The sequence below is a fragment of the Osmerus eperlanus genome, chromosome 15 (assembly GCF_963692335.1).
Source record: "Osmerus eperlanus chromosome 15, fOsmEpe2.1, whole genome shotgun sequence".
NCBI lineage: Eukaryota > Metazoa > Chordata > Actinopteri > Osmeriformes > Osmeridae > Osmerus > Osmerus eperlanus.
The window spans coordinates 16394263-16417875 of record NC_085032.1 but is presented as its reverse complement, the minus strand read 5'-3'; the positions used below and the strand labels follow the sequence as shown (position 1 = coordinate 16417875).

Genomic DNA, 23613 nt, shown 5'->3' with positions numbered 1-23613 from the left:
TGCTGCCTCTCTCAACCTGGAGACAGCCTCCATCCCTCCATCCCTGTGCCGTTTCCTCCCCTGCAGACATGTCTGCCAGTCTACACGCACGCACGCACACACACACACACACACACACACACACACACACACACACACACGCACACACACACACACACACACACACACACACACGCACACACACACACACACACACACACACACACACACACACACCCTTCCACAGCTGGGAGTCTGGGCCAGCAGACTGTGTCCTGTCTCCAAGGGTTTAAACAGCACTCTGTAGCTCCACCCTGGAAACACTGGGACAGGCCTGATTACAGGGCTAGGAGGGACAGCTGTGTCACACACACACACACACACACACACACACACAGCAAACATACACACGCACATACTATTTTTACAATCTCCCTCAGTCTAGATTCCAATGCCTGCATTTTTTAAGTGAAGAATGAACTCATTTTCTCAGACCCAGGGATACATACTTAGTTTCTGGGAGGCATTCATCAGCCCCCAGCTCTCTGTGTTTCATACTGCACCATCTTCCTACAGTATGGATCGCCCTGAATAACCAGACAGCCCCATTCACAGCGACAGTGCTTTTAAACAGGACTATAGTTACTTCAGAGAAAGAGAGAGAGAGAGAGAGCTGGACTCACCTGTGATTGGCAGTGGCCACGAGGAGGATGAAGATGATTGGAGGGAATCGCCAGGACATGGAAACAAAACACAGGAGAAGATCAGAGACCAGGAAGTGTTAGGGTGTTCAGACGTGGTTAGAACCGGGGTCATGCAGTGACCCTGCACGGTGACCTCACAGCCACTGGGGTCAGAGGTCACACAGGGGTGAAGACACAGACAGCTCCTACTGACGTACAGCACTCTGTTACCGAGGAAACCAGGTTAACACACACACACACACACCTGGAACCAGGTTAACACACACACACCTGGACAGGAAGAGAGAGAGAGTCGTCTCTGTGATGCTAGGAGGGGTGAGTGAGGTGAGTTAGTAGCAGCTCATCCTAACCACACCGTTAACAGAGACACTCCACTGCCGTTGCACAGCACTGCATTGTGGGTGACAGACACGCCCTCAGAACAAAGCCAATCCAAAGCTCTTCAGCAGCTCGATGGATCCCAAGTGTTAGTGAGTCAGTCAGGTGGTCTACAGGTGGACGAGAGCGGCCAATCCCAGCCCGAGAAACAACCCCAGACATGCAGCGGTATGGCTCAGCGCGCCCCCTGGTGGAGAAGGCACGCCACTGCAACCAACCTTCCATAGCAGGGTCTCCCCCCAGGGACTCGCCGAAGTTGGGGAAGAACGGCTTGGCCGCCGGGTTGAGGGCGGAGCTAGGTGGGGAGGAGGGGCTAAGGGCTGGCGATTCGCAGGGAGGAGATTTCTTGGAGGCAAGGCTGTTGGAGGAGGAGGAAGAGGAGGAGCGGTTCTTCTTCTGGGAGGAGGGTTTGGGGGTGTGGCTCTCCGGGGTGGTTTTGGGGGATCGGAGAGGGGCGGGGCTGGGGATGTTGAAGGCCAGCCCCCCAGGGGGGCCGCGGCCGGGAGACATGGAGTTGCTGAAGTCCAACAGCTGGCCGTCGCTGCTGAGGAGGGAGCTGTTCATCACCCAGGAGGCCTCTGAAGGGGTGAGGGGAGGGGCCGAGGCCACCACCACATCCCCGGCCGTCTCCATGGAGACCAGGGGGGTGGAGTCGGGGGCGAAGACCAGGTCCTCGTCCGTACAGACTTCCTGCATCAAAGGCTGAGTGATGGAGGAGTTGAGATCAAACTGGGCTCCCTTCTCACTACCTTGAAAGAAGGAGGGAGAGAAGGAGGGAGGGGAGGAGGGAGGGAAGGGCTCTGTGACTTCCCCAGGGCTGGCCCTCTCTCCGTCCACCAGCAGATGGTGGTAGCTGGCGGAGAAGGGCTCGTCGGGGCGGGGGGCGTGGGGAAAGCAGCCCATCTGGGGGGGTGGCATGGAGAAGGGGGCGGCAGTGGGTTGGAGGTCAGAGGTCAGAGCCGCGGCAGGTGAGGCGGCCGTCAGGGAGAGGAGATCGCGAGTGAGAGACGGAGGGATGAGGCTGTCGTCTGGGTGTTCAGAGAACAGGCCAGGCTGGAGACCAGACAGCTGGGACGCCGGGACGAAGGGCTCCGCACTCACCCCCCACTCCTCTGGAAGTTTCTTCCTGCTCTTTCCCCTCTTCCCCCGCTCTCCGCTTCTGCCCCCGCCTTCCTCGGGGTCCCAGCCCCCCTCCCCGGCCTTGTCCCTGCGGGGGGAGCCCCTGTGGAGGCTTTCCTCCCTCTGGGCTCCCATGTGAGGTCTCTCCTCCTGCTCCTCCCTAGCCCTCCTCTTCTTCTTCTTCTTCTGTTTGCGGTCCCCTCCACCCCCCTCCTCCCTTTCCTCCCTCTCCTCCCCTGCGGGCGGGCCCGAGCCCTCCCTGGGGGGCCAGGCCGAGTCCTGGGGGTCCTCCGGACTGGCCGCAAGCTGGTTGGCATGGCGACTGATCACCGTGGAGACGCTGGGGGAGAAGGGGAGGCTGGCGTTGTCTGGCCATCTGTCACTCAGATCACCTTGTTGTGAGGAGAGAGGATTAAATAACACACGTGATTCACCAAACGCACGCGCGCGCGCGCGCGCACACACACACACACACACACACACACACACACACACACACACACACACAGGTGATGTCTCCTCCTTCACAGACATCATTACAGTTGTAACAGGAGAGAACAGCATCAGATCAAACACTCGGCTGACTCGCTCCTTCATAACAGGACGTGACACCTGTTCAGGAAGTGAGATTATCAGGATGCATCATGGTTAAAAAAACATCTATCCTGATTGGCTGGTCGGTGGTGCCTGTGTGAGTGACCGAGAGGAAGTGGATGTTAACAGGAAGTGGATGTAAACAGAAAGTGAATGTAGAGTCATATTTGGTCTGCAGGGCTGCTGAGGACAGAACCACTGGGACAGAGGTTTCCCTCCCAGTAGCAGGACACACACACACACGCGCAATCTTGCAAAGGTCCCCAAAAATAAAACCTAATCTGACAGGATTATTCAGCCATTTGACAAGAAGCAAAACAATAGGAAAACTCTTTAAATAACAGATACATGACAGAGACGCTTCAGTTGGAGTCAGTCCTGCCTTAACGTTTGTGATTGTTTAAAATAATGAGGACATTCAGATGGAGGGCACTTTAATGAGGGAGGGGTCTGCGTCTAGAGGCATCTGACAGAAGCTGAGAGGGATGAGGGTAGGAGAGGATGGAGGGATGAGGGGAGGAGAGGATGAGGGGAGGAGAGGATGAGGGGTGAGGGGAGGAGAGGATGGAGGGGAGGAGAGGATGAGGGGAGTAGAGGAGAGGATGGAGGGATGAGGAGAGGATGAGTGTTTGGCCCAGTTGTCTCTACGTTCTGCTAACAAGAGCAGCTCTGTTGCGGGACATCAGCTCCCCAGGGCTGTTCACTACATTAATCAACCTCACACACAACTTTACGGCACTCTGCAGAACTGCAGGACATTTGACTGCAGATCAGAAAAGTTGCAGGTTTAAATTCGCCCCTGTTCCAGGTTTGTCTGGGGTGTGGAGGGTGGAGTGAGAATTCAGGGGCATAGAAGCTGAGACTAACTTGTGACGTGGGAATAGTAGTTGATGTTGCCGCCCTGGCTAGACTTCCTGTTTACAATCTTTTAAATCTGTGAGATACCGTGACGTCTTCAGAGGCCGACACAGCTGTCTCAGATGGATGCACCTCCACTGGTTCCATTAATCATAACAATCTTAAATGTCAGATATAAATGAAAAATATTTTTCACTCAGACACTCTGTACTGCATGTGTGTGTACTGCATGTGTGTGTGTGTGTGTGTGTGTACTGCATGTGTGTGTGTATAGTGTGTGAGAGTCCGTACCTGCAGACAGATCCAGGGGTGTTCCGGGGGACTGGGGCCCCCGGGAGGGCGTCTGGGGCTCTGCCACGCTCCCAGGCCTCTCTGCCTGGAGGGGGGCCGCCCCCCCGGGCCCCCCGGCCATGTTCACCCCCACGGCATGCTGGGAGAAATCTGACACACACACACACACACATGCAGACACAGTGCTTCTTTCAGGACGGCAAGCCGGGCGGTTAGGACTTCATATGATGCCCTCACTCCTTTTGTAACGATAACAAAGTAACGTAAGAATGTAACATTCAAATACATGTTCATTCAAATGCATCAGAAATCAAACCTTCCCCTTTTAGAAGGAAAATAAAAGCAATCAGAGGAGCTCAGCTGGAAGTGTGTTCAGCCATCCAAGCCACGGCTGAATCATGCGTCTGTATCGGTGATTGAATAGTTGGGTCTGAATATCTGACAGACCAGCGAACAGAAGAGCAATACTCTGATACTGAACAAGCGTCGTCTAAAACCACACTGGGATAAAGTTCAAAAGAATGATTTATGGAGTCATAATCCATCCTGCGTATGAGGCACAGAGACGTGAGGTATATTCATTACACTTTATTCAGCAGGTGCTTGATTGAACAGCTGCTCATTCCGTCATTAACAGAGTGACGTCTGCCTAGCAACAGCCTCAGGAACACACAGGCAGACAGGAAGTGACACAGCTAGGAGCAGCCATGACCACCAAACAGCCCGTCATCTAACAACCTCCATCTGACGGGTCAGATGTCTGTCTCCCTCTCTCCTCCTCCTCCCTTCCCCTCCTACACACACAGGAAATGGCATCTTACCAGACAGGAAGTCCTGTTTCAACCCGGGCAGCTCTGCAGAGTGTGGTCTCACCTCCCCCTGTGGCTCTGGGCGCGACACAGACATGGGTCCCCCCGGTGTCACCTTAGAACCTGCAGTAGGAGAGAAAAAGTTAGTTCCTCATCTCCTACCGGCCGTCTCTGGTCTGGAGCGATCCGGCTGTAACACCACAGACCCGCTCCGTGTGTGTGTGTGTGTGTGTGTGTGTGTGGTCAGGCTGGGCCTCCATGACGTCTGTGTCTGGGTCTGGATCACCACCCCAGCCAGCGATGGCCCCCACCCCTCCCTCCTCATCCTCCCTCCCAACCAGGGTTCAGGGGTCCTGATTTCATCGTGATCGCCTCTGCGCCTGATCCAATGTGGCTGTGTGTGTGTGAGGGGAGGGGGGGTTACCCCTGGAAACCTTCTCTACCCCCCTTTCCTCCCCTCCTGCAGCATCTGTAGAGGCTGACACTGAGGCAAGAGGACAGGACGATACCCACAGTCTCCGAGTGTGTGTGTGTGTGAGAGAAAGTGGAAAGGGGGGGGTGGGGGAATATTCCTGGCACACATTGATTTGAAAAGAACACTGCAGTCATCCTTCAAACCCACTGTGTGTGTGTGGCTCAGTCCTTACACAACCCCTCTCAGTGTGACGAAGGGTGACATGTGTATCCGAGGCTCAGAGCTCTAAGCAGGAAGGCTTGTCAGGTTTCACCAGAGACAGAACGGCTGAAAACAAGCACACGAGCGACGACGAAACAACAAGTTTGTGTCTGTGCGCCGCGCTGTCCATGGTGCTGAGTTTGTGTCTGTGCGCTGCGCTGTCCATGGTGCTGAAGCTGCATCAAGGGCATTCTAGGATTTTGCTGTCTGAAACACTGTACACTAAGACTTCCTGTACACTAAGAGAGCAGTTGCGCACACACAAACACACAGAGAACAGACACACAGGATTCTCTAGCTCTGTCTGCCCCTCCCCCTCCCTCCCAGAAGGCAGATGTGATGAAGGTCCTGCAGGATTATGTGCCGTCTCCATCTGAGGTCACCACGGTAAAAGAACATTGATAACTCTCGGCAAACTGCCTCCAAGAACAACAGACAACCCCCTGCTCTCTGTGTGGTGTGTGGGGGTCCTCTCTCTCTCTGTGTGGGCATGCTCTGCCTGTCTGGGAGCTGTGTGTGTCTGAGCTTGTCTGTGCGAGAGGGTGTCTTGGCTCAATCTGCACAGTGGGGGTGGGGGGGGGGGGTGGAGGGGGGGGGGCTTCTCTCTCTCTGTGTTCACACCACGTCTGGTAGCTGAGATGTGGTTACTTTGCAATGGTGGCTGGTAGATACAAACAGTTCCTTGACTCTGACCACTGAAATACGAATTGGCTCGTCTGATCTTTGATCTTCTCCTGTATTTCTATATGCACTATTAGTACGTCAGCTAAATGAATAAAGGGTATGTAAAGTACAGCTTGTGCTAGAGGAACAGCTGTCTTATGTAACAGAGAAAGGGTGTTTGGGGTTGTGTCTTATGACAGCTTCTCTCCTCTGGAAGGAAACGTTGAGGAGAGGGAAGCGCTTGGCAAACTCATCACCCTCCAGATGACCCCAGCCTCCTCTCCTCCTCTCCCCAACTCTCATTTCCTCGCCCCCTCCTCTCCTCAGGCCCTCTCCTCTCCTACCCCCTCCTCCTCCTCCTCTCCCCTGCCCCAGCCAGGGCCTTCACCCTGGGGTAGTCAGACTGGGAGCTGGACCATCTCTCACCCTGCAGGTCTGTCTGGACACATTCTCGTACAGGAAGTAACAACATCAACATGACAGCTGCCACCCCAAAAAAGAGAAAAGGTCTGTAGGCAGAAGAGACAAAGATAGAGGGAGAGAGGGGAATACAGAGAGTAGAGGGGAGAGAGGGGAAGCGAGGGAGAAAGAGAGGGATAGAGCTGCTCTTTTGTGGGTCTCTGGGATGTCAGCACCGTGACCTCTGACCCCTCATCAGATCAGCTCCGGCTTCTTAACAGACTGTCGCCCTGCAGCTTTTAATGTCAATCTCTGGTCAACTGCACACACACAGTTCCAAGGCACTGCCTGTGACCATATGCAAGAGTGTGTGAGTGTTGGTGTGTGAGTGTGTGTACGTGCTCCCATTCATCAAGGGTCTGTGTTTGGCTGGCCATGTGCTGCCTGCTTAGCTGACCTGCATTGATCCTCCCAGCAGTTAGCCTAGCCTAGCCCGGGGATTAAACCCGGGGGGGAGGGGGGATGAGTCAGTGGCCTGCAGTGATGAGGATGTACCGTAGCAGAGATTAGTCTAAGAACCTGGACTCTAACTGTTCACTAAGCTACAGATTAGCGTTAGCATGATTCAGGGAAAATCCACATGCATTACTGTTAGCAGGATTCAGGGCAAACACAGAAGTTAGCATTAGCATGATTTAGACCAAACACACTGGACTTAACGTTAGCATGACTCAGGGAAAACCCACACATTAGCATGCTTCAGAAAATTCTGAAACTACCTATACAAGAACATGTACCTAAAAAAAAGTTCAACTTTTGTCAAATAATTGAAGCTGATGTCACTGGTTTTAGAGTCATTTGAACCGATGTAGGTTTATAATTTTAATTTTTTTATTTAGCTCTTCTATCATTTAAAAGTACATCAGAAAATGAAGGATTCTAAATGTTTCATTTCACAGTATCTGGTCAGATTGAAAGAATAGTCTGTATTTTTCCACATCTGAGCTACCAGGCACAGTGAACAATAATAATACCTCAACTACAATGGAACAAAAACCTCTGGGATGAGGACGTAAGCTGAGAGGAGAAGCGCTCCGGCGAGGGAGGAAAGGGAGAGCGTCAGGAATAAAGACCCTGGAGAATATAAATAGTGGCTTTACCCCCCACCTTCTCTGGATAAAGAAACATCAAACCTTCCCTTAAACGAGGGTTTTGGTAAAAAGCAACGTTTCTCATGTCAGATTTAACGTAGCAGCACAGTGCTTTGATGTAGAGCTGAAAGGATCCCAGTGTGACAGGTCTCTCTCTTCCTGTCTCTCTTCCTGTCTCTCTTCCTGTCTCTCTTCCTGTCTCTCTCTCTCCTCCTGTCTCTCTCTTCCTGTCTCTCTCTCTCTCTTCCTGTCTCTCTCTCTTCCTGTCTCTCTCTCTCTTCCTGTCTCTCTCTCTCTCTTCCTGTCTCTCTCTCTCTCTCTCTCTCTCTTCCTGTCTCTCTCTCTCTCTCTCTCTCTTCCTGTCTCTCTCTCTCTCTTCCTGTCTCTCTCTCTCTCTTCCTGTCTCTCTCTCTTCCTGTCTCTCTCTCTTCCTGTCTCTCTCTCTTCCTGTCTCTCTCTACAGAGTTGCTGGGGGGGGGGGGGGGGGTGAGGACTAGCAAGCCGCCGGGGGGGGGCAACCCAGCTTCCAGCTCCAGCCCTATGTAGGCCAGGCTGACCCATATACAGCTTTACTCCACACAGCACAGTGTACAGAGTTAAGAGTGAAAGAGAGAGAAATTTCCATTCACTTTTTTGCTAAAATGAACAAAATGATTTCTGTTCTTCAACAGTCTCACTCAGAACTGAGGGTAAGGACAGGAAGTGACAGCAACTGTGACAACAACTCCAACAGGAAATGACCAGATGGCAAAAGTACACACATCCTTCACTCAAGTAGAAGAACAGATAAAAAGATTTTTAAAAAACTGAAAAAACTTTTTTCACAAATATATTCGCAACTTTTTAAAAACTTTTTTTTTTTTTTACCATCCATAAAAAAAAACACTTTAGAAACTTTTTTTACACACACAGCACAAAAAAGTTTCTAGTTTAAAAAATTTTTTTTCCCCAAATAATCTTTTAAACCTTTTGAAAAAAAAAAACTGTGAAAAGACAGGAGAGGAGAGAGGAGGAAGGAGAACAGAGAAGCCTAAAATAGAGTACAACAGAGTACAGTACAGTATAGTAAGAGTCCTCATCAATTATGTAAACTGAAAAAAAATTGTGAAGTAAAACTGAAAAGTCTATTTAAGTGAAGTAACAAAGTATTTGTACTTCGTTACTTCCCATTTCTGGAAATGACAGCGACAGAAACAGAGATGAAAAAGAGATAGGCAGAGATACAAAAAGAGATAGGATTGACCAGCAGTTGGACAGTGACCCAGAAGATGGAGAAATGCAGTCCAGTGACAGGTAAGTGTATTAGGAGTTTATTAGCAAGGTGCAGACACACACAGTCTAGAAAAACAGCATCCTAAATACTAATTGTAAACATTTTTTTAATAATTTCTAAAGCATTTGACCAAGATCAATTAAGCACACCTAAAGTATGTTTTAAACTAACTTTGCTACATTGTGCACTAGTATACAGTGAGAAAAAAGATTTAAGTCCTAACTAGCTGAGACAGCGCAGGGCGGCAGGGCGGCAGGGTGAAGTCAGAGGAAACACATAACTGTTCCTGAACAAATGTGCTTCAGACGCCTGGAATGTGGAATCATACCTCACTTCATTTTAATCTCTAAGTTTGGCGCAGTGTCAGTATAGTCACGTTAGCTGAAGCACACCCTGGCTGCGGATGGCTGACTCAGACTCCTATCGTAGCTGTTTTGTTCTGAGGTGCACCCCAGACAGGGGAGGGAAGGCTGGTCTGAGGGGGGGGTGGGGGTGGGGGGGGTGCTGCATCAGTAGAAACATCGGTAGAGTTGTGCTAGAGGAGAGCCAGAGAGACAGGCCAGCTGAGAGCAGGGGGAGAGGGAGGGGGGAGGTGTTGGGAGGGGTGAGGGAGGTGTTGGGGGAGATGGCTTGCAGCACAGGCAGCCCCAGCAGGAGGACGCGGGTGTGTATTAGGATGTGTGTGTAGATGTGTGTGTGCTTTAAGGTGTTTGTGTAGATGTGTGTGTGCCTTTAGAGTTAAGAGGATGAACTTGGCATTGTCTGCTGGAATGTGGTGTGTGTGTGGTGTGTGTGGTGTGTGTGTGTGACAGCAGAATCACAGCTGACACTCAGTTGGTGGGAGGCGTGGCCTAGTCCTCTGAAGCGTCAGGGGGAGGAGTCAGGGTAGGGGAAAGAAAGAAAGAGAGACAGAGAGACAGAGAGAGAGAGAGAGAGAGAGAGAGAGAGAGAGAGAGAGAGAGAGAGAGAGAGAGAGAGAGAGAGAGAGAGAGAGAGAGAAAAGAGGGGGAGAGAGGGGGGGGAGAGAGAGAGGGGGAGAGAAAGAGAGAGAGGGGGGAGAGGGAGAGAAAGAGAGAGAGGGGGGAGAGAGAGAGAGAGAGGGGGAGAGAAAGAGAGAGAGGGGGGGAGAGCAGAGCAGGATCGTTTCAAATGTTATGATAAGGAGTTGGATGAAGAGGAGGATGAAGAAAGGAGGAGGAGGAGGAGGAGGAGGACAGGGGAGAGAATAAGAGCACTGATTAGTAAACAATCACGACCATGTTTGTCAACAACAACACTACCCCTTACAGAACCACAGACAGGGGGGGCATGCTAGACAGAGCACCATGCAGACATCTGTACACACACACACACACACATCTCAAACACACACACACACATCTCACACACACACACTCTGGCATTCTGCTTACGTTCTCAATTGGGTGTCCCAGTTTCTACTTATACACCCAGGTCTCTCTCTGGCTAGGCTGATAAATGTCCCTTCAGCGACACAAGGACAGATGCTGCGCACACACACACAAACCTCCTACTTTCTCCATGCTAGTGGGCTCTCACTCTCAGGGTTGGTCATTATTAAGCTCAACAGCTTCTGGAGCTGCTTCCCCATGCTGCATGCATGTACATGTCCTGCATGCATACATGTATACATGTACTGAGGTGATTGGAAGCTACCTGCAGACACATCGTACCTAACCCATCTCAGGGTTAGGTACGTAGTGAGGTTTCCCAGATTACATACTACAGAATCTGGCTGTGGGTGATGTTCCAAGCATGTTCAACAGCAACACACGCACGCGCACACACACAGCTGTGTAACCATAGCAACCGGTGCCCAACATACAGTAGCATGCGTGCAGACAGAGTGCTGCCATATCCAAGCAGAGAGAGAGAGAGAGAGAGAGACCATAGAGAGAGACCAGAGAGAGAGAGAGACCATAGAGAGAGACCATAGAGAGAGAGACCATAGAGAGAGACCAGAGAAAGAGACCAGAGAGAGAGAGAGACCATAGAGAGAGACCAGAGAAAGAGACCAGAGAGAGAGAGAGACCAGAGAAAGAGACCAGAGAGAGAGACCAGAGAGAGACCAGAGAGAGAGAGAGACCAGAGAGAGAGACCAGAGAGAGAGAGAGACCAGAGAGAGAGACCAGAGAAAGAGACCAGAGAGAGAGACCAGAGAGAGAGACCAGAGAGAGAGACCAGAGAGAGAGACCAGAGAGAGAGACCAGAGAAAGAGACCAGAGAGAGAGACCAGAGAAAGAGACCAGAGAGAGAGACCAGAGAGAGACCAGAGAAAGAGACCAGAGAGAGAGACCAGAGAAAGAGACCAGAGAGAGAGACCAGAGAAAGAGACCAGAGAGAGACCAGAGACCAGAGAAAGAGACCAGAGAGAGAGACCAGAGAAAGAGACCAGAGAGAGAGACCAGAGAGAGAGACCAGAGAAAGAGACCAGAGAGACCAGAGAGACCAGAGAGACCAGAGAGAGAGACCAGAGAGAGACCAGAGAGGGAGAGAGAGGAGAGAGAGAGAGAGAGAGAGGGGCAGCATGCCACACGGAACAGCCTGCCAGCAGATATCTGCTCCTCAGGACCAGAGCTGTGATTGTGCGTATGTATATGGATATATGTTTGGCTGTATGGACGTGTGTGTTTGGACGTGTGAATGGATGTGTATATACAGAGTGTGAGGAGCAGAAAGTGTAGGCATGTCATGCTCTTTTCATGCAGGCCTGTGTTGCTCCATCTTGCAGTGGGAGGACAGGGGGGGGGGGTGTGTATGTGGAGAGGGAAGTTCAACAATGATAAACCAAAACACACACAATGGAGACAGAAAAAAATGGGACAACAACTATGTACGGTATAACTCAAACCACACACACACACACACACACACACACACACACACAGCTTTAACTACCCCAGGAGGGTTTAAGAGCTTTCAGTCTCTGGAAGGTTTCTGCCAGTAACCTAGACAACGGGGACATGAGTGACGGCCTCAGATACGTCTGTGTAGTCAGGACCCTACGCTGTGAACAGGAAGTGACCATGTTAACAGGAAGTGGAAGTCAGCTTCCAACAGAACAGCATCTCGGTACACTTATATAAACCACCACAGGAAGTGACATCTCACTGTCCTGAATACACATGACGCACAAAATAGCTGCATGAGGTTAAGAAATGAAAAAACGCCCACACACACACAGACGTAGAACAACTGAACTTGAAGACAAGGATAAAATAAATATATAATGAATGATCGTACAGGAAGTGGTGAGGGGGAGAGGTGAGGGGCAGGATGCTGTGTTTGGACAGAAGAAGCTCTTACCAGGCTTCTGAACATCTTGCTCACCATTCAAGGGCTGTTCTGCTTCTGCTTACATACAAACACACACAGACTTCATTATTATCTCCAGTCCACACAGCCTTTCTCTAACACACACACACACATCTCTGTGTGTCAGCATGACCACAAACACACTGTAGCACTACTGCTTCCCTCTGCCCTCTGCAGGTCTAGACAGGGCTGAATCACAGCCAGCAGACACAGACCCCTGCAGTGACACATACACAGATCCAAAATGGCAGCCAGTACCGCTGTGTCTGCTGTCATCAGTCAGGCTGTCAGGCGACGCTGCTGATGCAACAAGCCATGGAGGACGGAACGCTGTCACAGTGTCGCTCTCCTGTCTCTATGACTACCTGTCTCCCTGTCTCTCCCTGTCTCTCCCTGTCTCTCCCTGTCTCTCTCTGTCTCTCTCTGTCTCTCTCTGTCTCTCTCTCCCTACTATCCACTTTCCACCAGCGCAAACCTAGTTCTGGGCTGCGTTTCCCAAAAGTGTCGTAAGCCTAAGTTGATCGTAGAATCCATCGTATGACGAATCTTCGTTTTACGGCCCGTTCCCAAAGCCATCGTAGCTAAAGTGTCTCTTGAAAATTCGTAGCTCTTGAAAGCGCGTAGATTAGCCTACTCCTTACGAGCATGTTCGGGAAACGCACGTAAGAAATATCGATGGTTTCGTTTTTTTGTTCGATCGTTGCTACGATCCATCGTTATCGGGAAACGCAGCCCTGGTTAGTGCTGCTAGTGCCAGTTCACAGTTCAACTTGCAAACCTTCTAACAACAGGTTTGCTTTTCCACGGTCTAGTGATTTAAAACAAAGAAAAAGCAAACAAAGTATGTAATGGAGATTCCTAAAGTACACCACTCCTCCCCCTGACCCCTAAACCTGACCCCTGACCCCCACCTCCCTACCCCTCCCCCTGACCCCTAAACCTGACTTCCTGACCCCACCCCCCCCCCCCTCCTGACCCCCACCCCTCCCCTTTAATTCTAAACCTGACCCTGACCCCACCTCCCCCTCCCCCAGCTCACCTGTGTTGTCCAGCAGGGGGGTGTAGTCCGTCTTGCCCACCGTCTCTCCCACCTGGTCGTCGTAAGGCTCCGCCTCCAGCTCCTGCAGGAAGTCCCTCTCCACCACGCCCTCCTGGGGGGCGGGGCCTCCGTCCATCAGCGCGTCGCTCAGACTCAGGTCCAGCTCCGCCATGGCTCTGCGGGGGGTTAGATATGGTGAGGAGGAGGGGGGGGGGGCAACCTGCAGTCAAAAGCACTAGGACTGAGCTAGACACTAATATCTAATGTAACGTAATACGACAGCTGCAGTGTCCCTCTCTGCCACCAGGGGGCAGGCTGCTCCCTCTCTGCCACCAGGGGGCAGGCTGCTCCCTCTCTGCCACCAGGGGGCAGGCTGCTCCCTCTCTCTCTGCCACCAGGGGGCAGGCTGCTCCCTCTCTGCCACCAGGGGGCAGGCTGCTCCCTCTCTGCCACCAGGGGGCAGGCTGCTCCCTCTCTGCCACCAGGGGGCAGGCTGCTCCCTCTCTGCCACCAGGGGGCAGGCTGCTCCCTCTCTGCCACCAGGGGGCAGGCTGCTCCCTCTCTGCCACCAGGGGGCAGGCTGCTCCCTCTCTGCCACCAGGGGGCAGGCTGCTCCCTCTCTGCCACCAGGGGGCAGGCTGCTCCCTCTCTGCCACCAGGGGGCAGGCTGCTCCCTCTCTGCCACCAGGGGGCAGGCTGCTCCCTCTCTCTCTGCCACCAGGGGGCAGGCTGCTCCCTCTCTGCCACCAGGGGGCAGGCTGCTCCCTCTCTGCCACCAGGGGGCAGGCTGCTCCCTCTCTGCCACCAGGGGGCAGGCTGCTCCCTCTCTCTCTGCCACCAGGGGGCAGGCTGCTCTCTCTCTGCCACCAGGGGGCAGGCTGCTCCCTCTCTGCCACCAGGGGGCAGGCTGCTCCCTCTCTGCCACCAGGGGGCAGGCTGCTCCCTCTCTGCCACCAGGGGGCAGGCTGCTCCCTCTCTGCCACCAGGGGGCAGGCTGCTCCCTCTCTGCCACCAGGGGGCAGGCTGCTCCCTCTCTGCCACCAGGGGGCAGGCTGCTCCCTCTCTGCCACCAGGGGGCAGGCTGCTCTCTCTCTGCCACCAGGGGGCAGGCTGCTCTCTCTCTGCCACCAGGGGGCAGGCTGCTCCCTCTCTGCCACCAGGGGGCAGGCTGCTCCCTCTCTGCCACCAGGGGGCAGGCTGCTCCCTCTCTGCCACCAGGGGGCAGGCTGCTCCCTCTCTCTCTGCCACCAGGGGGCAGGCTGCTCCCTCTCTGCCACCAGGGGGCAGGCTGCTCTCTCTCTGCCACCAGGGGGCAGGCTGCTCCCTCTCTGCCACCAGGGGGCAGGCTGCTCTCTCTCTGCCACCAGGGGGCAGGCTGCTCTCTCTCTGCCACCAGGGGGCAGGCTGCTCCCTCTCTGCCACCAGGGGGCAGGCTGCTCCCTCTCTGCCACCAGGGGGCAGGCTGCTCCCTCTCTGCCACCAGGGGGCAGGCTGCTCCCTCTCTGCCACCAGGGGGCAGGCTGCTCCCTCTCTCTCTGCCACCAGGGGGCAGGCTGCTCCCTCTCTGCCACCAGGGGGCAGGCTGCTCCCTCTCTGCCACCAGGGGGCAGGCTGCTCCCTCTCTCTCTGCCACCAGGGGGCAGGCTGCTCCCTCTCTGCCACCAGGGGGCAGGCTGCTCCCTCTCTGCCACCAGGGGGCAGGCTGCTCCCTCTCTGCCACCAGGGGGCAGGCTGCTCCCTCTCTGCCACCAGGGGGCAGGCTGCTCCCTCTCTGCCACCAGGGGGCAGGCTGCTCCCTCTCTGCCACCAGGGGGCAGGCTGCTCCCTCTCTCTCTGCCACCAGGGGGCAGGCTGCTCCCTCTCTGCCACCAGGGGGCAGGCTGCTCCCTCTCTGCCACCAGGGGGCAGGCTGCTCCCTCTCTGCCACCAGGGGGCAGGCTGCTCCCTCTCTGCCACCAGGGGGCAGGCTGCTCCCTCTCTGCCACCAGGGGGCAGGCTGCTCCCTCTCTGCCACCAGGGGGCAGGCTGCTCCCTCTCTGCCACCAGGGGGCAGGCTGCTCCCTCTCTGCCACCAGGGGGCAGGCTGCTCCCTCTCTGCCACCAGGGGGCAGGCTGCTCCCTCTCTGCCACCAGGGGGCAGGCTGCTCCCTCTCTGCCACCAGGGGGCAGGCTGCTCCCTCTCTGCCACCAGGGGGCAGGCTGCTCCCTCTCTGCCACCAGGGGGCAGGCTGCTCCCTCTCTGCCACCAGGGGGCAGGCTGCTCCCTCTCTGCCACCAGGGGGCAGGCTGCTCTCTCTCTGCCACCAGGGGGCAGGCTGCTCTCTCTCTGCCACCAGGGGGCAGGCTGCTCCCTCTCTGCCACCAGGGGGCAGGCTGCTCCCTCTCTCTGCCACCAGGGGGCAGGCTGCTCCCTCTCTGCCACCAGGGGGCAGGCTGCTCCCCTCTCTGCCACCAGGGGGCAGGCTGCTCCCTCTCTGCCACCAGGGGGCAGGCTGCTCCCTCTCTCTGCCACCAGGGGGCAGGCTGCTCCCTCTCTGCCACCAGGGGGCAGGCTGCTCCCTCTCTGCCACCAGGGGGCAGGCTGCTCCCTCTCTGCCACCAGGGGGCAGGCTGCTCCCTCTCTGCCACCAGGGGGCAGGCTGCTCCCTCTCTGCCACCAGGGGGCAGGCTGCTCCCTCTCTGCCACCAGGGGGCAGGCTGCTCCCTCTCTGCCACCAGGGGGCAGGCTGCTCCCTCTCTGCCACCAGGGGGCAGGCTGCTCCCTCTCTGCCACCAGGGGGCAGGCTGCTCCCTCTCTGCCACCAGGGGGCAGGCTGCTCCCTCTCTGCCACCAGGGGGCAGGCTGCTCCCTCTCTGCCACCAGGGGGCAGGCTGCTCCCTCTCTGCCACCAGGGGGCAGGCCACCAGGGGGCAGGCTGCTCCCTCTCTGCCACCAGGGGGCAGGCTGCTCCCTCTCTGCCACCAGGGGGCAGGCTGCTCCCTCTCTCTCTGCCACCAGGGGGCAGGCTGCTCCCTCTCTGCCACCAGGGGGCAGGCTGCTCCCTCTCTGCCACCAGGGGGCAGGCTGCTCCCTCTCTGCCACCAGGGGGCAGGCTGCTCCCTCTCTGCCACCAGGGGGCAGGCTGCTCCCTCTCTCTCTGCCACCAGGGGGCAGGCTGCTCCCTCTCTGCCACCAGGGGGCAGGCTGCTCCCTCTCTGCCACCAGGGGGCAGGCTGCTCCCTCTCTGCCACCAGGGGGCAGGCTGCTCCCTCTCTCTCTGCCACCAGGGGGCAGGCTGCTCCCTCTCTGCCACCAGGGGGCAGGCTGCTCCCTCTCTGCCACCAGGGGGCAGGCTGCTCCCTCTCTGCCACCAGGGGGCAGGCTGCTCCCTCTCTGCCACCAGGGGGCAGGCTGCTCCCTCTCTGCCACCAGGGGGCAGGCTGCTCCCTCTCTGCCACCAGGGGGCAGGCTGCTCCCTCTCTGCCACCAGGGGGCAGGCTGCTCCCTCTCTGCCACCAGGGGGCAGGCTGCTCCCTCTCTGCCACCAGGGGGCAGGCTGCTCCCTCTCTCTCTGCCACCAGGGGGCAGGCTGCTCCCTCTCTGCCACCAGGGGGCAGGCTGCTCCCTCTCTCTCTGCCACCAGGGGGCAGGCTGCTCCCTCTCTGCCACCAGGGGGCAGGCTGCTCCCTCTCTGCCACCAGGGGGCAGGCTGCTCCCTCTCTCTCTGCCACCAGGGGGCAGGCTGTCAGAGCCACAGCACCCAGGACCAACAGCATGGAGCTCTGGGTCTAATGCTGTCAGGGACCAAGCAACAAGTTCTACCAGCCATGTCCAAGCAAGCACACACCTCTCACACCCCAACACAAACAGGAAGCCACGACTGCATGAGTGGACTGGGCCACATGGCAGCATGGGGTCAGCTGGGAGGACATCTGACCAATCAGCTGTGAGAGATTGTGCAGAGTCATGTTATCTTTCAGTGAGGTCACTCACTGAGGTAATGGCAGATTTAAATTCCCCTCAACCAACCTCTTCTAATGCTCTCCCTCTCTCTCTTCTCCCACTCTCTCATTCCCTCTCTCTAATCTCCATTATCTCTCTTTTCTCTCCCTCTCTATTCTCTCTCGCTATTTTCTTTCTCTATTCTCTCCACATTCTCTTTTCTTTTCTGCCCTCTTCTCTCTTTCTGCTCTCTATTTTCCCTCTCTTTCTCTCAATCTTTCACTCCACTCCTTCCCTTCTATGCCCTGCGTCCCTCAGTCTGAGAGATTATGCTAGTCTGTACCACTGCTGCATCAGAGCTGGGATTAGGGTCGGTGCAGAAACACACACACACCTAACCTCCCTGTGTTTTGGACAGACACCAGGCCACAACACTCTAGCTGAAACGATACAAGTTTCTTCGACCACTTTCTTCAGCAGCTTGAGTCTACAAGCGCTCTCCAGGGGACTACAGACTCTGCATGACTGTTAGTAAATTTGATTGTCAGATGCACAGAACAACACAAGGTCAGACTGGGCACTGAAATTCTTGGGACAAGACAACGCAAGCAACCTAGCATAACATAACATATGAGTACTAAGAACATAGATTACATCTATGATAAGCTCAAATAAAATTAAAATAATAGTAATAAACATCCTAATATACATATTATCATGTCTCATGTTGCTCTCCTCTGTGTCTCTCTTTCACCATCTCTCTCTCTCTCTCCCCCTACCTCCCCCCCCCCCCTCTCTCTCCCTGTCTCTCCCTCTCTCCCTGTCTCTCCCTCTCTCCCTGTCTCTCCCTCTCTCCCCCTCACCTCTCTCCCCCTCACCTCTCTCTCCCCCCCACCTCTCTCTCCCCCCCACCTCTCTCTCCCCCCCACCTCTCTCTCCCCCCCACCTCTCTCTCCCCCCTACCCCTCTCTCCCCCTACCTCTCTCTCCCCCTACCTCTCTCTCCCCCTACCTCTCTCTCCCCCCCACCTCTCTCTCCCCCCCACCCCTCTCTCCCCCCTACCCCTCTCTCCCCCTACCTCTCTCTCCCCCTACCTCTCTCCCCCCTACCCCTCTCTCCCCCTACCTCTCTCTCCCCCTACCTCTCTCTCCCCCTACCTCTCTCCCCCCTACCTCTCTCTCCCCCTACCTCTCTCTCTCTAACCCCCCTGCATGTGAATCCAAAACAAGCGTGTGCATGTGTTTGTGTGCATGTGCATGGGTCTGTCTGGGGCGGGGGCAGTTTGGTGTGGCTCTTGGAAAGCATGTTGTTGTAACAGAGGAAGGAAGCAGAGCTCACTATTGTGCCTTCTGACCCTCAGCCCACACTACCAATACAATCAGTGTGTGTGCGGTCCTCTGAGTGGTAAGTCTATGGAAGGTTAATCCTCTCTAATCCTTTCCCACGGACCACTGTTGTATGCAAACAAACTCTGAGCAGTCACGACCATGACCTGAACACACAGTAAACACAGACAGGCAGACAAACAGACAGACAGACAGACAAGCAGGCAGGCAGGCAGGCAGGCAGGCAGGCAGGCAGGCAGGCAGGCAGGCAGGCAGGCAGGCAGACCACAGCTAACACATCAGGAATGTTGACTGTGATGTCACCATCCATGGAGAGGTGATGACTGCTGCAGTGTGCCTTCCCTGTCCTTGTTACTCTTTTACAAACCACACTGTGAGTGTGTGTGAGTGTGTATGCTGTGTGTGAGTGTGTATGCTGTGTGTGAGTGTGTATGCTGTGTGAGTGTGTATGCTGTGTGTGAGTGTGTATGCTGTGTGTATGCTGTGTGTGAGTGTGTATGCTGTGTGTGAGTGTGTATGCTGTGTGTGAGTGTGTATGCTGTGTGTGAGTGTGTGTGTGTGAGTGTGTATGCTGTGTGTGAGTGTGTGTGTGTGAGAGAGGCCTCTACAGCTTCTGTGTTTGTGAAGCTCAGACAGCTGACATGGCTTTCTACTGCTCTGTGTTGCAGAGTCTCCCTCTCTCCCTCTCTCGTTTTATTACAGTATTCCCCCTCTCTCCCCTCTCTCCCCTCTCTCCCCTCTCTCCCCTCTCTCCCCTCTCTCCCCTCTCTCCCCTCTCCCCCTCTCCCCCTCTCCCCCTCTCTCCCTCTCTCCCTCTCTCCCTCTCTCCCTCTCTCCCTCTCTCCCTCTCTCTCTCTCTAGTTTTATTACAGTATTCTTCTCTCTCTCCCTCTCTCCCTCTCTCCCTCTCTCCCTCTCTCCCTCTCTCCCTGTCTAATTTTATTACAGTATTCTTCTCTTTATCTCCACACACACACCATACAGACACACACACAACCTGAAGGATTACATTACAAACAGCTGCTTGCCACACAGCCCCATGCTACAACTCATCAATACTGGATCACATCCATAACTAGGGTGTGGGTTGAATCAACACACACCAGAATGAACAGGTTCTATCACCGCATGGCAGAAATCCTGACCCTGCAGTGGATCTGAGGCTGGAGAGACAGTGAGCTTTAGTGAGATTGTGTACATGAATGAGTGTGTGTGTGTGTGTTCGTGCGTACGTGTGTGTGTTTGAGTAGTGTGTGTGTGTGTGAGTAGTGTGTGACTAGGCTATGCATGTATGTGCGTGTGTGTGTGCGTGCGTGCGTGCGTGTGTGCTCTTAGTAGGCTGGCCCATACCCTTCATTCCAGGGATTCCCCCCTAACCCGTAACCCTGCTACATGACCATGACTCACCCTGCCTTCCCAGACACACCCAGAACAAAACAACAACCAGTAATACCTCAGCTAGCCTAGCATAGCTTAGCTTAGCTTAGCATAGCCTAGCCGGACCTAGCCTAGCCTGACCTAGCCTAGCCTAGCCTAGCCTCCCCTCCTGCCCCTAGGGATGAAGTAAACTGATAGTCTTTACAGTACAGGAGTCATTACAGTAGAGGAGAGATCAATGGAAACAAACTATTTCAAGTATGCTGTGGCATGGCTCTTTTTTGAGTGAGTGAGTGTGTTTGTGTGTGAGTGAGTGTGTCAGGGGCAGAGTGAATGAGATGCATAACAAGCCAGGGCTGTTCTACATGAGATTGTATCTTCACATTCTCTAGAGAGGCTGATCCACTAAACCACAGCCATCAACACTCTGTGGACTGTCACCACACCAACACACACCAACACACAGAATAACAAATGTTGTTTCCTTTGGTTCAGGAGGGCTGAAGATCATGTGTGAGGTCATTCTAGATGTTTCCCTGCTCCTACACACCTTATTCAAATGAATGGGTTGTTATCAAGCTCTATGGAAGTCTGATGACCATTCATTTGAATCAGGTGTGTTGGAGCAGGGAAACATCGAGAACATACAGGACAGTGGGCCCTGAGGACCAGGATTGAAAACCCTTGTCCTACAGTATGTTGTCAAACAACTATGAGAACACACACACACACACACACAGTAGGGCTGTCACAATAACTACTTTTTGTTGTGTGATATATTGCACCAAAATGTATTGCGATAAACAATATTATTGTACTTTTCAGACCATTTTATGCCACTGATTACAAAATGACAGGGCTGGGGTATGTATCTGGTCTGTAAACACTTTGACTGCAGAGTCCAGTCAGCAGTTATGTAGTGTATGGCCAAGCTCATATAACACGTCATATTTGAGCTTGACCACATATCTGGGAGGGGAGGGAGGGAGGGAGGGAGGGAGGGAAAGAGAGAAAGAGAGAAAGAGAGAAAGAGAGAAAGAGAGCGAGGTCTGAGAAGTGTTTCTCAGGAATGCAGGGAGGCACCGGTCCTGCCCTTGGGAGCGAGGTATGTGTGTGTGTGTGTGTGTGTGTGTGTGTGTTGAGTTAATGACTCTGGTGGGATACGTGCAGGTGCTGTGACAACACGTGCCTACTTAATGTTAACCAGGGGGTTTGTGTGTGTGTTGATGGACCTGAAGTGAGTGCCCCGATACCACTCATGCCTCCACCTCCTCCACCTCCTCCACCTCCTCCACCTCCTCCTCCTCCTCCTCCTCCTCCTCCTCCTCCTCCTCCTCCTCCTCCTCCTCCTCCTCCTCCTCCTCCAGGCTCAGGGAGGATCCCAGAGACAGCACTGGGGTCAGTTACAGGTAGGAGTCAGATGTTATGGGTCAGGTCTAGGCAGAGGTCAGGGGGTTGACAGTTCTGTCTGAGCGCAGGATGGTTTCTGATTTCCTTCCCCTCCCCCTCCGCTCTCTGGTAGCTGATGCTAATGTGAGCTCTCTGCTAGATGATGCTCATGTGAACTCTCTGCTAGCTGATGCTAATGTGAACTCTCTGCTAGTTGATGCTAATGTGAGCTCTCTGCTAGCTGATGCTAATGTGAACTCTCTGTTAGCTGATGCTAATGTGAGCTCTCTGCTAGTTGATGCTAATGTGAGCTCTCTGCTAGCTGATGCTAATGTGAGCTATGCTAGCTGATGCTAATGTGAGCTCTCTGCTAGCTGATCCTAATGTGAGATCTCTGCTAGCTGATGCTAATGTGAGCTCTCTGCTAGCAGTCACCTTCAGACGCTTCTGTCCTCTACTTATGTCCCAGACAAGTGAAAGGACCACTGTCTGGCTCAGTGTGTGTGTGTGTGTGCGTGCGTGCGTGTGTGTGAGAAGAGGAGAGAGAAGGAGAGGGTGAGAGACAGGGACTTTGTGTGTGTTCCATACCATCCACTAACAGAATTACTTAGCACTTAAGACATTTCTCTGAAATTTGGACCCTGTTGCAGCCTATTAGTGCCCAGGGGACCACTGCACCCTCCCCACACCCTGCACCTCCTCTCCCTCCCCACACCCTGCACCTCCTCTCCCTCCCCACACCCTGCACCTCCTCTCCCTCCCCACACCCTGCACCTCCTCTCCCTCCCCACACCCTGCACCTCCTCTCCCTCCCCACACCCTGCACCTCCTCTCCCTCCCCACACCCTGCACCTCCTCTCCCTCCCCACACCCTGCACCTCCTCTCCCTCCCCACACCCTGCACCTCCTCTCCCTCCCCACACCCCCACCCTCCCTTAGTCCTGCAGGGTTGCTCCAGTCTGTGGGAGGGTGAACTGTGGGAGGGTGAACTCTGGGAGGGTGAACTGTGGGAGGGGGATGGAGGAGAGACAGAGAATACAGCCACTGTGTTCATGTCACAATGTCCACACACAACCACACACACACACACACACACACACACACACACACACACACACACACACACACGCTTGTTCCCTGGGAACTATACCCCATTGTTGCAGAGCACGGCCTGACACATCGCAAAGGAACGCACAACAGCACCCTCACACACACACACACACACAACCCCCCCCCCCTCACACACACACACACACACACAACAACCCCCCCCAAACACACACACACACACACCTGCACACACACATACACAACCCCCCCCCCCTCACACACACACACACACATATACACAACAACCCCCCCCAAACACACACACACCTGCACACACACACGCAAACACACTTGCTCCATTAATCCCAAAACAAGCAAGCCCACAGGTATAAGCAGAGACAGGGATCTGTGTCTCTCTGGTCTTTCTGAAGGCAGCGATTCTTCTTCACACACACAAGATCATAGCTGCTCTCTTAGGCTGCAGTACACTTCCTCCTCTCTGCTGTGTTGCAGTGGAGGTGTTTCTGCTGTGTTGCAGTGGAGGTGTTTCTGCTGTGGAGGTGTTTCTGCTGTGTTGCAGTGGAGGTGTTTCCGCTGTGTTGCAGTGGAGGTGTTTCTGCTGTGTTGCAGGGGAGGTATTTCTGCTGTGTTGCAGGGGTGGTGTTTCTGCAGGGGAGGTGTTTCTGCTGTGTTGCAGGGGAGGTGTTTCTGCTGTGGAGGTGTTTCTGCTGTGTTGCAGGGGAGGTGTTTCTGCTGTGTTGCAGTGGAGGTGTTTCTGCTGTGGAGGTGTTTCTGCTTTGTTGCAGTGGAGGCGTTTCTGCAGTGGAGGTGTTTCTGCTGTGTTGCAGTGGAGGCGTTTCTGCAGTGGAGGTGTTTCTGCTGTGTTGCAGTCGAGGTGTTTCCGCTGTGTTGCAGTGGAGGTGTTTCTGCTGTGGAGGTGTTTCTGCTGTGGAGGTGTTTCTGCTGTGTTGCAGGGGATGTGTTTCTGCTGTGTTGCAGTGGAGGTGTTTCTGCAGTGGAGGTGTTTCTGCTGTGTTGCAGTGGAGGTGTTTCTGCTGTGGAGGTGTTTCTGCTGTGTTGCAGTGGAGGTGTTTCTGCTGTGGAGATGTTTCTGCTGTGTTGCAGTGGAGGTGTTTCTGCTGTGGAGATGTTTCTGCTGTGTTGCAGTGGAGGTGTTTCTGCTGTGGAGTTGTATCTGCAGTGTTGCTGTGGTGTTTGGCCCAGGCTGATGTGAGGACTGGTGGTGGGTTAGGGTCTGACAGC

At 54.4% G+C, this 23613-nt stretch overlaps 1 protein-coding gene across 9 annotated transcripts in view; it reads right to left on the bottom strand.

The window, feature by feature from the left end:
• LOC134034705 (microtubule-associated protein 4) overlaps nt 1-23613 on the bottom strand; it is a 47439-nt gene that overhangs the window by 18705 nt on the left and 5121 nt on the right. For 7 of the 9 annotated variants that reach the window (XM_062479250.1, XM_062479247.1, XM_062479244.1 and 4 more), the window contains exons 2-6: nt 13267-13442; nt 12219-12263; nt 4745-4855; nt 3924-4073; nt 1280-2572 (exon numbers count right to left, since the gene is read on the bottom strand). In XM_062479250.1, the coding sequence (XP_062335234.1) occupies nt 1280-2572; nt 3924-4073; nt 4745-4855; nt 12219-12263; nt 13267-13438 (1771 nt within the window). In that variant the 5' untranslated portion in view covers nt 13439-13442. The remainder of the gene's footprint in view (nt 1-1279; nt 2573-3923; nt 4074-4744; nt 4856-12218; nt 12264-13266; nt 13443-23613) is intronic. The other 2 variants (XM_062479248.1, XM_062479249.1) reach the window with 2 other exon arrangements.